We start from the raw sequence: 14,838 nt of genomic DNA on the forward strand, positions 1-14,838 counted from the left end.
TGACTTTGGGTTTTTGGACATATTTGGAAATGAGAAAGTGGCTGAGGGTTTTGGAGCAATATCACTAAGCACTTTGAGCAATTAGACCATTAAGCAACACCTCATCCCCTTTTAATAGTATTGGCTTTCCTATGAACTCAATGTGATCTTGGATCACCAAAATTAAAATGAAGAGTCTTGGGCTTTTGCCAATCTTTGTCCTTCACATTTTGAGGGGTCCACATCTCTAGTCCATGCCATGCCAATCACTTAACTTTCTAAAATATTTAACTTGAATGGATATTAGTTCAATGAGCTATATGTTGTTATCAATTACCAAAACCACCCGGGGATTAGTTGCACTTTCAGAAAGGTCTTGTGAAACCTTGGTTTATCTTCTCTCTTCTCATAAGGGCAATCGTTGGAGAAGTGGTTGGTTTCTTAACAGTTGTAGCACTTTCTCACATTCTTCTTCTGGAATCTTCCCTTGAATTTTTCTGCGCCAAACTTCTTAACAAAGAGGGCAATGTCTTCATATGAAGGGCTCTCATCGGAGTAAATATCATCACCATCTTCATCCTCATCATCATCTTCTTCACTTTGTTCTTCCTCACATACTCCCTCCGGTTCATTATATAAGGTGTATTTGTTTTTTGATAAAAATCCACAATATAAGGTGCATTTGTTCTAATTTCTCATAATTCCGATCTTGTCCCTCAAGAAAAAGGAAAGTATTCCTCCCCTGATTGCATGTTTCTCTTCTTATAGAGAAAAACAGGAAATTATCTCTCCCTCGATTGCATGTATCCTTTCCTTTCCTAGCCTAAATGATTTACTTACCGCTAGTCCACGAATTAGACAAGGGTAGTTTTGGCCTAAATTTTCTATAATTATGTGCCTGGTCACCGTGCTGAAAATAATACACCTAACATAAAGGAATGAAGGGAGTACATGCTTGGCCTTCAAAGCAAGATTAATCTTTGATGTTGAGGTACCATGCATGGTAAGATGTTTTGTAGCATTTGCCTTGGATTCTTCAAATAGTTGAAAAGTGTATACGATGTCATTTGGAGTCATTTCCTTGAATCCATGATGTTGCCTTATGTTCCAAACCATTTGGTGATGATACGGAGCAAGAGCATGAAGGAATTTGTCCACGAAAAATCGCTTAGTCAAGTTGAATCAATCTTGTGTCTTGTCACAGTCACAAGACTCGATGTCGGCATTGAGAGTCATGAGGCGCTCAAGGAGCTACTTGGGGGATTCACATTTCTCCATACAAATTTTTTGCAATTGACCCTTGGCAATTTCATACTAAGCAAGCCGGAGAGTGGAGGTACCGGTCTTGGTTCTTACAATGTTGTCCCATAATTCCTTGGCACTTGTGATGTGTATGTAAGGTCCCCTTTGCTTATCATTCATTCCTTTTCTTATGCACATGATTACGGTGTCATTGAGATGCTTGTCATAAATCTCTCTCGCAGTGAGATTCTTTCAGTCGACAGGGTTGTAGCCATGCTCCAGGATGTTCAACATTTCATCATTGGCATACCTAAGATGGTCCTGCATACCAACTCTCCACAAAGCAAAATCGGAACTGTCATCAAGCAAGGGAGGTTTTCCTCCAGGATCATACTTAGGTTTCTCTACTTGAGGTCTAGCATAAAGCCATGGAACACTAGATTGATCATTGCTAGGAGGTTGTTGGCCAAGTGAAGGAGTAGGCACAGTTGGCCTCAAGGCCGCAGCACCCGAAAGTGGTGCGAGCATCGTGGTTAATGTGGCTAACCTCATTGGACCAAAGCCTCAAGAGAAGCATCATGCTCCTCCTTTTGCTTAGCAGGGGCTCGTTCCAAATCCTCAGAAGTGAAGGACTTGACTTCCAAAGAAGCCGTGCCCTTCTCCTTCGGATCTGCAACAAGGGGAGTTCCATCGGGGTTCATCTCGCTCTAGGGCAGTTAAGCCACAAGAATAGAGCACGAGGCTCTGATACCAATTTAAAGGATCAAGATGGACCTAGAGGGGGGTGAATAGGTACAATTACAAATTTTAATTTTTACTTAGCAATTTTAGGCACTACTGCGGAATATGAAAGTGAACCTGACAATTGCAAGTGTGATACTAAGAGCTAAGCAAGGTAGACAAGTGCCACAAGTATATGAGTAAGAAAGCACAATAAGATACAAGTAAAGACTAAGAGACAATTAACTACAAGTAGGGAGTTAGGGTTACAAATAACCGCAACTCCAAGAGACGAGGATGTATGCCGATGCTCACTTCCTTTGAGGGAAGCTACGTCACCGTTTAGAGAGGTGGGTGTTACCACGAAGGCACGCCAATGCCACGAAGGCTCACCCTATTCTCTCTTTGAGATATCACCATGAAGGCGATTCTCAACCACTAGTGGTAGACCTTGGGGGTGGTCTGCAAACCCTCACAGACTTTCCAGGGGTAATCACAATGGTCGATTCCTCTCCGAAGAACTCCTACCGCCTAGGAGTCTCCAACCTCCAAGAGTAACAAGAACAATGGGGAAAAGCTCAAGACTTGCTCAAATCAAGAATTCCTGTGGTGCAAAGAGGGGGAAGGAGTGGATCTATCACTTGAGTGGACAACTTCTCTCAAATGCTCTCAAATCCCTTAGGGATCTAAGATTTGGTATATGAGTGAGTGAGAGAGAGAGAGTGAAATGTGTTCTTGGGGATGTTCAAAGTGAATGGTCAACCCCCTCACGGAATGGGTGAGAGGTATATATAGAATCCCACAATAAGTGGCCGTTGGAGCCATGTGAGTGCAGCAGTTGTCGGACGTCCGAGGCCTTGGCAGGTACTGGACATCTGACATAACACCGGACATCCGACATATGTACTCTGTTTGTATGGTACCTAGCGTTTGGAAATGACTAGTCGTCCAACATTTTGGCTCATGTTAGTGAGTATCGGATTACTGGAGAACGTCGGTCGTCCGAGGCACCGGACGTCCGACAGTGACCGGAAGACCGACGTTTTGGCTCTGTTAGGGATAGGCCGGATCCGGAAATCCGACGTTTTGGCTCTGTATAGGAAGTACCGGACGTCCGGTGGATACCAGTCGTCCGACTTGTGTCGGTCGTCCGACAGAGGCAGGGTTCAGATGATGAGTGTTAAGAAGATCATTGAGCAAGACTTTCGCGAGACCCCATGTTCCCCTCTTAATAGTGCGGGATCCCTATACTCAAGAACAAACATAAGGGGCCTAAGCCAAATAGACTTGTTTCTTCTTTCTTGAGCAAGATAAGTATTTCCGTAGTCATGATCCACACACACGATCCCGAGGGGACTAAACCTGAGATATACTTGACAAACATTGTTAGTCCCCTATGTGTATATTGTCATCAACAACAAAAAACGATTAAGGGCATGATTCCACTTTCAACCCCACCCGCAAATCTTTCATAAAATGTTGGGACGACTGCAATAACCATTTATAGGAGAATAAATTTTTTAAATCTTTTGGAGATGCTTTGATAGTTGGAGACGCTCAGGTGATGAAAAAACATCGCAACGTTGTAAAATTTGTCATTTATGGCACATAGAGGCAAAAATGCAGCTCCAATAGACGATATATATAGTTGGTGATGTAAAAAAGTGGGCGTCCCCAAATTTTGCTCCCAACTACTACATATTTGCAACATCCGTGTGGCTGTCAGCAAAAAACAAAATTGGCCGTGCGCAGCTCCAACCGTTCCGCGAAAGTTTCCCGCCGCCAACCGTCGATTCGCCATGGACGACCACTCCAATGCTATCGCAGACGATGCCGGCCTCAACGCTCCTCTCGCCCACCCGCAGTGGTCCTGTCATGGTTCCCATTGGTGGTGGCTCCAAGCCGAAGTCATCGGTCCACCGCATAGGTCTTGTGCCACAGCGGTTTGCTGCCACCGGTGGGTGGGGTGCATCCGGTAACACCAAAGATGCCAAGGTTGCCCCAAAGCCACACACGTCCGCTACTGTTGGCACCAGGAAGAGGTCTCCGTAGGATGTATCAATCATGGTCGGTGTCGGAAATAAGAAGAAGAAGGTTGCCCCTGCCGACGACTTCTTCCGCAGCCGCCACCGCATCTTACGAATAACATAGCCTCTCCTCCCTAGCCTACCCACCACCAGGAGCTCATGAACGTCTTGGAGCCGTCCTCACCGGTTACGATGACCGTCGGTGTCCCCACCATGTTTGACTAGATGACCGAAAGGTAAAAAAACAAAACTTCTCTGATTTTTTTCATTAGTTGTCATGAGATTGTGCATATATGTATGCAATTGAGATGTGATGTTTTGTGTGTGTTGTTGAAATTTTTGTGTATGTACTGTGGATGAGCAAATTCTTGCAATTCACAAATGTTGCATGTCAAGATTTATCTCCAAAAATCCCCTTTTCAAGAATATGAAACACAATATGAGCACCATCTAGACATGGAAGATGACCTTTTTTAAAGCAAATCCCAAGGGAAGAAATGGGAACTACAACACCCAAGAAGACACATTGTTATGTCAAGCTTGGAAGGAAATTGGTCTTGATTCTGTCGTTGGTGTTTATCAACTAATGACCGCATACTGTGATTGCATCTATGCATACTTCCCTGAATGCAACACTAGTGGCATCCATCGAACGCAAGCTTCCCTCCATCATTGATGGCGAGCTATATCGTCAGATTGTCAAAAGCGGGCGATTAGCTTGACACAACTTTGAGGTATGAACCCAAGTGGTCGGAATTACCTAAATAAGGTCAATGTTTGTTCAAATTTGTCCAAACAATCCTTTATGTCTTCAATGGATTGATTGCTAATTCTTTTCTTGATTGTGATATGAAGGTGAAAAATTGTCAAGAATTATTCAAGGGGCGAGGGAAAAAAGGCACAAAGAAGGGCAAAACATCCACTCTGTGTTAGTGTTATTCGGAGCTTGAGTGTGAGAAGAAGTGGAAGAACCGTGAGTTCCACAAAGTGCCACAAAAGAAGAAGAGCTTGGTTGGAGATGCAACACAAGTTGGTGACGACGACGATGATGCATCGAGTGCGGAGGAAGGAAAAATAAACCCCACTCCCAACTGGGTTGCTCCTAGGAAGAGGCCTGACAAATGAAAGAGTGGCAAGGAGAAGTTGCAGAATGGATGAGACAATGATGTGAAGGAGTAATTGGAAGCATAGTGGCAATACGAAAAGAGATGGCTGAAAAAGGAAAGAATGAAAAGGCCCAAGAAATGGCGGAGAGGAAGGTGGCAACCGAGAATAAGAGGGAGGCGGCCGAGGAGAAGAGGGCGACAACCGAGAAGAAGATAGCGGAGGCGGAAGAGAGGAAGAAAGTAATGAAGGCAATGGTCAAGAGTAGGAAGAGGAGCAAAATTTCATGACAATGGACATGAGTAATCTCGATGGGAAGGCAAGAAAATACTTTGAGATGCACTATGATCAAGTATTAGCGACAAGGTCTATGGGAGGCTACTGGATGGGAGAGTTTGGCCTGGGAGGATTGATAGGTGTTATGGGCGGCATGGGAGAGATGGGTGGTGCCAGGGGGCATGGGTGGTGTCATGGGTGGAATGGGAGCAATGGGTGGCGGCACATGAGCCATGGGTGACGACATGGGAGCAATGAATGGCGACAGTGATGGCAACGATGGTAATAGAGTGGAAGGAAGCCATGAACAGGAAACAAGTGATTGAGGCAATGAGATATTTGAGAGGGCTATGTATTTCATATATGCACCTTTGTTTGAGTTTGTCATGCGCAATTCTTGTAGTTTGAATTTGAACTTTAATTTCATATGATGTTTGATTATGTTTGTTGCGATTTCGTAAGTTTTATCATGTCATGTTTGGTTTCGATATTTAGCAATTGTGGAGAGAAAACCAGTCGCCAAGGAGGTTTTTTTTACATCACCTGTTAAATCAATGACAACCATATTCGATGTAAAATCTTCTTTTTCCTACCCTATAATACTTTTTACATTGCCAATTTTTACATCACCTAGTCTAAAAAAAATTAGATCACTTGTTGGGGATATTTTTTTAGAACTATCACTCGACCGCTTATTCCTAGTGGGCCTCGTATAAGAGGTGTTAAGAGTTTTTCTTTTTCTTTTTCTTTTTTGAGGACTATCACTTGTTGAAGTTTTTTTTAAAGAATTATCACTTGTTTTTGTTTTGTTTTGAGAAAATGAGAATTATCACTTGTTGGAAGATGCTCTTGCATATGAGAGGTTTGGGCCTCCGCGTTGCCCTTATTCCTAGTGGGCCTCGTATTGTATATTTGCGAGTTAATATGCATAACCCTCGACCCCTCAAAGCCTAAAAAAAAGCATAACCCTCAAAGAGAGAAGAAATTCCCCGAAATGGCGGCGTCCGGCGAGGGAGCGTCGCTGCCGTCTCCGGCAGGTGGCGAGGACAGCCGCCGCCGTCGTGTGAGCTACTTCTACGAGCCCACGATCGGCGACTACTACTACGGGCAGGGCCACCCGATGAAGCCCCACCGCATCCGCATGGCGCACTCGCTAGTTATCCACTATGGTCTGCACCGCCTGCTCGAGCTCTCACGCCCCTTCCCTGCCTCGGAAGCCGACATCAGCCGCTTCCACTCCGACGAATATGTCTCCTTCCTTGCCTCCGCGACCGGCAACCCGACCATCCTCGACCCCCGCGCCGTCAAGCGCTTCAACGTCGGGGAGGACTGCCCCGTCTTTGACGGACTCTTCCCCTTCTGCCAGGCCTCCGCCGGTGGCAGCATCGGCGCCGCCGTCAAGCTCAACCGTGGCGACGCCGACATCACCGTGAACTGGGCCGGCGGGCTCCACCACGCCAAGAAGGGCGAGGCCTCTGGGTTCTGCTATGTCAATGACATCGTCCTCGCCATTCTTGAGCTTCTCAAGTTCCACAGGGTACTTTTTTTTCTTACTATTCTTCGTGAGGGGGTATTCGTACTTTTAGCCTTGTTCGCCTTCACACCTGATTTGTTTGGATGGATAAGCTCATAGGTTGTGTAACTGGTTCTTAGGGTTTAGATTCAGATGCGTATTGCAAAGGATGTGATTATTTGGGAGCATTGAAGTTCGGGAAACTGTTTTGGTGCCTGATTGGAGGGTGCTAGGCCTTAATAGTTTCCGGTTGCTTCGAATGCAGGACGGTCAAAAGAAAATTTGTAGATCCTCTCGTGTTTTTTTAGTGGAGATCTTCTGGTGTGAAGCAGCCTGCATTCGAAGCAGTCTGCGTGGTCTTTCACAGAGATTGAAGCAGCCTTTCTCATCGCTAATATAGCCACTGTTGTGAAATACTAGGTGTGGGTTCTCTGTGTGTATCTGTATATGGCTAAATCATCAGTAGTGTGGATGCAAAGCTGTGCATCCATCTTCCTTGTGATTTGCAGCTAATTTGAACAAGTGGCTATGCATCGTTCTGATGTAGAGGCCGGGGATCCCCCTTTTCAAAAAAATAATAATTCATGAAGTGTATAATGTGGTAATGTTGCTGCTCATAGTTTTTCCATTAGCTGATATGTCGATTTTGGACTTAGCACATTAGCTCATGGATGTGAGAAATGATGGTTCTAGTCTAATGTTCTATCAGTTTGCAAGTTTATTTCTGTGGGGATACCGTTGGTTGATATAGTTGTTTTAGTAGGTGTAAATATTCATGAAATATGTTGGGCATTGGGTTTTGCTGGCAAGAATTTTTATTAGGCATGTGTCTCTGTACACAACGAGGTTTGATCATTTTAGACTGCGAGTCTGCTGTTGACTAGTTTTGGAGCTTTGTAAGCAAGTTGCTCCTGTACTATGTTTGTCCAGTTTGCTGCTCGTGTGATTGGCATGCACCTTACCATTATCTGTCTGGAAATGATGCCTCCTGAAATATCATCACCCCTTTCGTTTTAAAATCAACAGTATGTTCTCTCATGTTCAATAAAGCCAGGGTACATGTATTCTAAGCTTGTCAAGCATTATTGTCCATGTTTAAGCTTTTTGAGCTTGTAGGATATGCCACTATGCCAGCATTTTGTCTTTGCCTTTCGAAAGTACACTGTGCTGCTGTGGTGCAATCAAATAATGTTCCTGCTGAGTTTTATGATGATCATCTTAATTTCTTATGGCTAACATTTTTTGTCTGTTTCAGCGTGTGCTATATGTAGACATTGATGTTCACCATGGAGATGGTGTGGAGGAGGCCTTCTTCACTACAAACCGAGTCATGACGGTTTCTTTCCACAAGTATGGAGACTTCTTTCCTGGAACTGGACATATAACTGATGTTGGAGCGGGTGAAGGGAAACATTATGCTGTAAATGTCCCCTTGAGTGATGGTATTGATGATGACACCTTCCGTGATCTGTTCCAATGCATCATTAAAAGAGTAATGGAGGTCTATCAGCCAGAGGTAGTTGTTCTCCAGTGTGGGGCTGACTCTTTGGCTGGAGATAGGTTAGGCTGCTTCAATCTGTCTGTGAAAGGCCATGCAGACTGTCTCCGTTTTCTCAGGTCGTTCAATATTCCTATGATGGTTTTGGGAGGTGGAGGTTACACCATCAGAAATGTTGCTCGCTGTTGGTGCTATGAGGTTTACATCTCCCTCCCTCTACACACATGACTAAATTTGTTGCATGATAGTTATTAGAACTGATAGTATTTGGGTTAATTGCAATGCAGACTGCAGTTGCTGTTGGCGTTGAACCTGATAACAAGTTGCCTTATAATGACTATTACGAGTACTTTGGCCCTGACTATAATCTTCATATTCAACCAAGAATTGTGGAAAATCTGAATACTACAAAAGACTTGGAGAATATAAAGTAAGTAAACTCTATCTATAATGTGTTCACATTCTTTTGCTGGAAGTTGTTCCAGAGGATTCTATGCAGACTACTGCCAATGATGATCTATGCTGGATTTTCAGTATTTAATTGTAATTCAGTATGTTTGTCTTCTAAAAATATATTGTTCAGCTGCACACTTAATTCACTACTGCTATAAAATGGTTGAATTTCTCAGTTACGATTATTTTCTTTCTTCCATGCACGATTTGGTTCCTTTTTCCTTGGCCTGTTCCTGGGCTCTTGTAATTCTAGTTCTCAATATTGTATAATGTCATAACAAGATTCCAACTCCTTGCATTTCATGGCTAGGGTACATTTGCTCATTTTTTGCTATACATGTTTCTAGCTTTGGAGGATGACCTTTCCATGTGATATGGCTAATTTTTGTGTGGGAATCTGCAGGAACATGATATTGGATCATCTTTCAAAATTAGAACATGTCCCAAACGCTCAATTCCATGAAAGACCATCAGATCCTGAAGGTCCAGAAGAGGTTCGTTTTTTTTTTCGTTGTCATTAATTCCTTCTGATTCACACTGTCTTGCTTTGTCATGCATGTGTATTTATTTGATGCTTTCCTTATATAGAAGGAGGAGGATATGGACAAGAGACCAGCTCAGCGCAGCAGATTATGGAGTGGAGGAGCTTATGATTCTGACACAGAAGATCCTGACAACATGAAAACTGAGGCTAACGACTTATCTGCCAACTCTATCATGAAGGTTAGCCCTTCTGCGCCAAAGCATTTATGCCATCCATCTTGCCTGCTACTACCTCCGTTCACAAATACTCACTCCGTTCCTAAATACAAGTCTTTGTAGAGATTCCACTATGAACCACATACGGATGTATATAGATGCATTTTAGAGTGTAGATTCACTCATTTTGCTCCGTATGTGGTCCATAGTGGAATCTCTACAAAGACTTATACTCCCTCCGTTCCTTTATATAAGGTGTATTCTAAAGGAACGGAGGGAGTATAAGATGTTCTAACTTATTTGTTGATCAGATGTATATAGACATGTTTTAGTCTGTTTGTTCACTTATTTCAGTCCGTATGTAGTCCATATTGAAATATCCAAAACATCTTATATTTGTGAACGGAGGGAGTACTATACTAGTGGTGACTATTTGTTCTCTTTCAATGATGTGAAACTCTTAACTATTTTGATTTGGAAATTAAGTTTGACTTGACAAAAAGTTCAATGTTGTTGGTGCAGGATGCATCAAATGATGATTTGTAGACTGGCTCCCCGAATTACTGTTTACTCCTGGGTTTTTTACGTGCATGGTGAAGAGTGGGGAAGTGTTTGAAGATACTAATCTCTGTACCCCCACCTGACCATTTTGTAAACCCGTGTTGTGAAACAGTTAATGCTTCGGGCACCCCTAACATTTCCGCTTTCATTCGGCACATCGACATGTTTATGCTGGAACTATTCGTGCATTCGTATGGATTTGTATTCCTCCATTTGGTTTAATCTGTACTCTACCCCGGGATAGCATGAGTCATGATTTTTTGTTTGTGGTCCAAGCATTCCTGGTTACATCTAGGGGGTGGATTAACGAGACTCGTTAAGCTTGTGCTCATTAAGCTCGTTAAGATTAACGAGCGAAAAAACCCTGCTTGGATCGGTTAGTTTGAAGTTTGTTAAGCGAGCGAGTGCTTGTTAACAAATTATAATGTGTTACGGTCTACATGATGAGTGTAGGTATGGTCTTTAAGATGAAATATGGTGACTACAAAAGAAAATGCACTAGTTTGTTGCCTCCTATGCCTATTAGATTGAATAGATGGGTTAAGATGTTACAATAAGTTTGTCATTATAAAATAAAAATATGTGTTATGTTGTTATTGACGAGCTTAATGAGCTACTCGTGAAATTGTTAACTCGTTCATTAAACTTGTTAGGCTTAACAAGTCAAAATCAATGATTGGCTATGTTCATTAAAAACCGAGATATGATAATGAGTCAGACTATCAAGCGCTTATTAAGCTCACCAGCTACAAGCTTTTGGTCATCAATGATAAATGAACAGGCATCCATTGGCATCGCCTACAAATCAAAGCATTTGAAAGGCACATTTTGCAATAAGAGAATCGACAATGACCAGCAAAGAAACATTTAGGGCAACTCTACCAGTCCGACCTAATTCGTCCACGCGTGTTCGTTTTGGTTAAAACAGACAGAAGCGTCAGCCCAATGCGCCGATCCAAATCCAAAACGCATTCGCTCGGTATCCGTCTGGACGCATTTCAGGCCCAAATTTGCGTCTGGTTTGCGTCTGCGCAGACACAAAACAGACACGACGCGCGTTCTCTCAGTGTCGGCCGCCCAACTACCGCCCACGGTCATATTAAACGCGACCACCTACCTTGGACTTCACTCTATTTTTCACGTGCGTTTTTTTGCTCGTAGCTCTCCATCCACTCACCGGAACACTTACCGGAATTGAGCAAATGATATATCGGTGGAAAGCTGCTGTAAACACGCAACTTTTCCGTGTTGATCGTTTTTTCATACTTGCAATGATTTTAGAAAATTTCATCTAAAATTCATTCATTGTAGTAGTTGAACTTCCTGTTGTTTTCACGTTGAACTTCTGTGACGTACTTTCGTTTATAATTTTCGCATCCATTTGTTAGTGTTACACAAATGATATTCTTTTTATACAAACCACTCTCACAATAATTTTTTTAACTTTCTCTGACGGAGAACTTGAACTTATAACAACAACAAAAATTAGCCTTTGCTTTTTTTATTCTTGTTTAATACAAATGCACACCGTGTAGTACGTGAACTTCTGCCAGCTATCAATCTAAACTTCTCTCGGTTACGGAAAAATATCTGAGTTTTTTTTTATGAATTTTAACCTGATTTTCTTAATATTTTTTAATGAATTTTGAAGCGCTCTATTTTTAAAAGTTGAACTTCTTGTTTTTTTATCTTGTTTCCATTCTTTATTAACGAGGAAAATATGAGTTCACTATAATCATCAAACTTCTCCATCTTTTTAATATGAACTTCTTGGTTTTATTTCTTAATCCTTTTTTATGAAATTTTGAAGCGCTCTATTTTTAAAAGTTGAACTTCTTGTTTTTTATTTTTGAACTTCTTGTTTCCATTCTTTAATAACGAGGAAAATCTGAGTTTTTTATAATCATCAAACTTCTCCATCTTTTTAATATGGACTTCATGGTTTTTTCTTAATCTTTTTTATCAAATTTTGAAGTGCTCTATTTTTCGTAAAGATGGAGCCATGATGTTGTTTTAATATGGGCTTCTCAGGTATTTTTAGAAAATGGGGAAATCATTTTTTGTAAACCTTTTTTTATATGTTCCATTATTTTAATTTGAACTTCTTCATTTTATTCTTTAGCAATGAGAAAAAAATCTAAGTTTTTTCTTCACATCGAACTTCTCCATTTTTAAAATTTGGACTTCTTGTTTTTTTTGTAATGGAAAATATCCTAGTAGTTTTAGTAAACATCGAACCGCTCCATTATTTTACTTCGAACTTCAAGAGTTTTTTATTTAGAAATGGTGAAAATCCTTTTGTACTTTTAGTTTTCAAATTGAACTTCGTACTTTTCTTTTTCTAGAAAACAGGAAGAATTGAGTTTTTTGTATGTATTGAACTGCTTTGTTATTATTAATGTGAACTTGGTGGCTTGATTATTTAGTCTCAAGGGAAATCGTTTCTTACTAAATAAAAATTGAACCGCATCGTTATTTAATTTTGAACTTCTAGGGTCTTCTTTTAATATACAAATTGAACCACATTGGGCTGCCAGGATGAACTTCTCTCCTTTTCTGCTCCCAGAGAGAAAGCGATGCATTGGTGAATAATAATCTTATGTTGAACAACTTGCAGACTAGTCTTTTTTGCTAACTCTTTCTCTACATAAAACGGGTAAAATCACGGAAAATGACATCATTTTTATTGTGGTCTTTTTTGCTCACTGTTTCTCTACGTAAAAATGGAAATCAAAGGATATTTTCCACCATAAAAAACATTTTTCAAATTTACGAGCTTGTCATGAGCCTGTGCAACCTATAGACTAGTATTTTGTTTTGTATTTTTCATTTATTGAACTACCTAACTCCGCGAATTTGTACTTCAAATTATTTGTTTGTTTAGCATCATTTTTTGCGGCGCCCATCTTTTTCTACACTCTTTTTTTATGTGAATTTAACATTTTGATCCTCCCAAAAATCGGCTTGCTAACTCTTTTTTGATGAATGCTTTTTCTCTAAGCAATTTTTAACAGTAAGATGCATTCTTCTTGAAATACAATGGTTGAACTCTCTATACAATAATATTTGAACTTCTAGATTACTTTAAAAAATACATACTCCTTTAGGTGTATGTAAGCAATATGGTTTACACAATCTTCCTTACATCAAATCACGCGAAAGAACATGCATGAATGGAAAAAGGGGAAGGAGTTACAAGGTCCATAACATACTTTTTTGGGTATCTTTTCTGAAGGTTCTGCACAATAAACTTAACAAGTTACAAAATCCAAGCTATGAAATGAAATACACTAATCCAAGCTATGATCGGTCTAAAAGGCTACCATAAAGTTATAACACAGTTATCGCTAGCCCACTAGGACTTCGCAACATCCTCACGTCCAAAATGCTTTGATACTTGTTACCATTGACCTGCAGCAGTTGGCTCGCTGTCCATTTTACTAACACAGTAACATACTAACATGACAGATGTCAAAAGAAAAAACATAGTAACATGACAGACACACATACACATGCCCACACACAGTGGGATATGCTTGAAGCTAGCACAAAGTTGACGACGATGGGAATTCAAAAGTGGGACGACGATGACGGTCGTGACCTGACATCCACCCTGGTGGACTGGTGGAAGAACTCGACGCAGTCGGAGATGGCCTTGTCGTAGTGCGTGTTGTTCACCGACTACAGGTTGGAGCTGCCGCACGATGGCCTCTTGGGCGCCACAGCCATGACGTCCTGGCCATCGCCCTTGGAGTTGGCGGAGAAGGTGACCTTGGGCGGTCGCGACGGGAAGGCGAACAGGCCCACCAACAAACCCGTCCATGACCCTGGAAGGCCACCTTGGTGCCGGTCTCCCGCCATGGACGTAGTGCGCCTTGCTGCTGTGGTTGTGGTGGTGAGACGACGCCCCCGCCGCCGCTTTCTTCCGGTAGCTCGAGCTCCTCTCTTGCGGCCTCGACATTCAAAGTCCTAGTGGACATAACAAGGGGATGGCGACTAGCAGAAACAACTCCACGGGCATCTTTGTTCGACCTGCCACGAGAACTCTATTTGACCTGTCAATGTGTACAATCCCGATGACCCAAGAAGATCAACAGAAGCAAAGAGAACTCTGTTTGACTTGCCCACATCTAAACTGTTGGATGTCTACGACAATCACAAAAGAGAACATCTGCACCATACTGTTAGTTTCTTCTTCTTGTGTAATATATATTGAGCTGTTGCAAGAAATCAGAAGAATTAAACACTGCTAGAGTTTTTTGTAGGACAAAGATGCAAGCAGTGCCAGTAGGCATTGGAGCATCGAAATGCAAGTGCTACGGCGTGCGTGCGAGGATTGGAGATGGCTGGTCGCCGATGCGTAGGAACAGGGGTTAACACATTTTTTAAAACATCTTCGGTCAAGATTGTGAAGTTTAGTTAACACATTTTTCACATGAGCAACACATCCATATGTTGGAGCATGTTCGCCAGCTAGTTCAAAGAGAAAAAACTGCTAAACAAATTTAGCCATATTAGTTGGATGGCATAGCTTTGCACACATGCGAGGATTTTCATGGGATCACTACTCACGACTGTTTTCGGAGAGGAACCTGGGATGCCACGAAGCACCGTGCGCTGCAGCTAGGAGAGGTGCGGGGAAGGTCAGAGAGAGTTAACAGGGAAGGTCAGAGAGAGTTGATGGGGAGGGATGATGCTCACCATGGCTGGCTTCTGGCGACACATGAAGAGAAGAACTCGAGGGGAGGAGCATGGGAGATCAGACG

The 14,838-nt window shown here is 42.0% G+C and overlaps 1 protein-coding gene across 1 annotated transcript; it reads left to right on the top strand.

The window, feature by feature from the left end:
- Positions 1–6,284: 6,284 nt before the first annotated feature.
- On the top strand, positions 6,285–10,347 carry LOC125512196 (histone deacetylase 6). Its single transcript, XM_048677278.1, has 6 exons — positions 6,285–6,885; positions 8,117–8,557; positions 8,647–8,789; positions 9,216–9,306; positions 9,401–9,535; positions 10,034–10,347. Exons 1-6 carry the CDS (start codon positions 6,343–6,345, stop codon positions 10,055–10,057), a joined length of 1,377 nt encoding a protein of 458 aa, XP_048533235.1. The 5' UTR covers positions 6,285–6,342; the 3' UTR covers positions 10,058–10,347.
- Positions 10,348–14,838: the final 4,491 nt, after the last annotated feature.

This window comes from Triticum urartu, chromosome 6, assembly GCF_003073215.2.
Source record: "Triticum urartu cultivar G1812 chromosome 6, Tu2.1, whole genome shotgun sequence".
Taxonomy (NCBI): domain Eukaryota; kingdom Viridiplantae; phylum Streptophyta; class Magnoliopsida; order Poales; family Poaceae; genus Triticum; species Triticum urartu.

What these genes read in the sequence shown, in the direction of transcription:
- LOC125512196 (XM_048677278.1), top strand. Translation starts at nt 6,343, where the DNA reads ATGGCGGCGTCCGGCGAGGGAGCGTCGCTGCCGTCTCCGGCAGGTGGC. An exon ending in AGCTTCTCAAGTTCCACAGG is followed by an intron (nt 6,886 to 8,116) that starts GTACTTTTTTTT and finishes TGTCTGTTTCAG; the next exon opens with CGTGTGCTATATGTAGACAT. An exon ending in CTGCCAACTCTATCATGAAG is followed by an intron (nt 9,536 to 10,033) that starts GTTAGCCCTTCT and finishes TTGTTGGTGCAG; the next exon opens with GATGCATCAAATGATGATTT.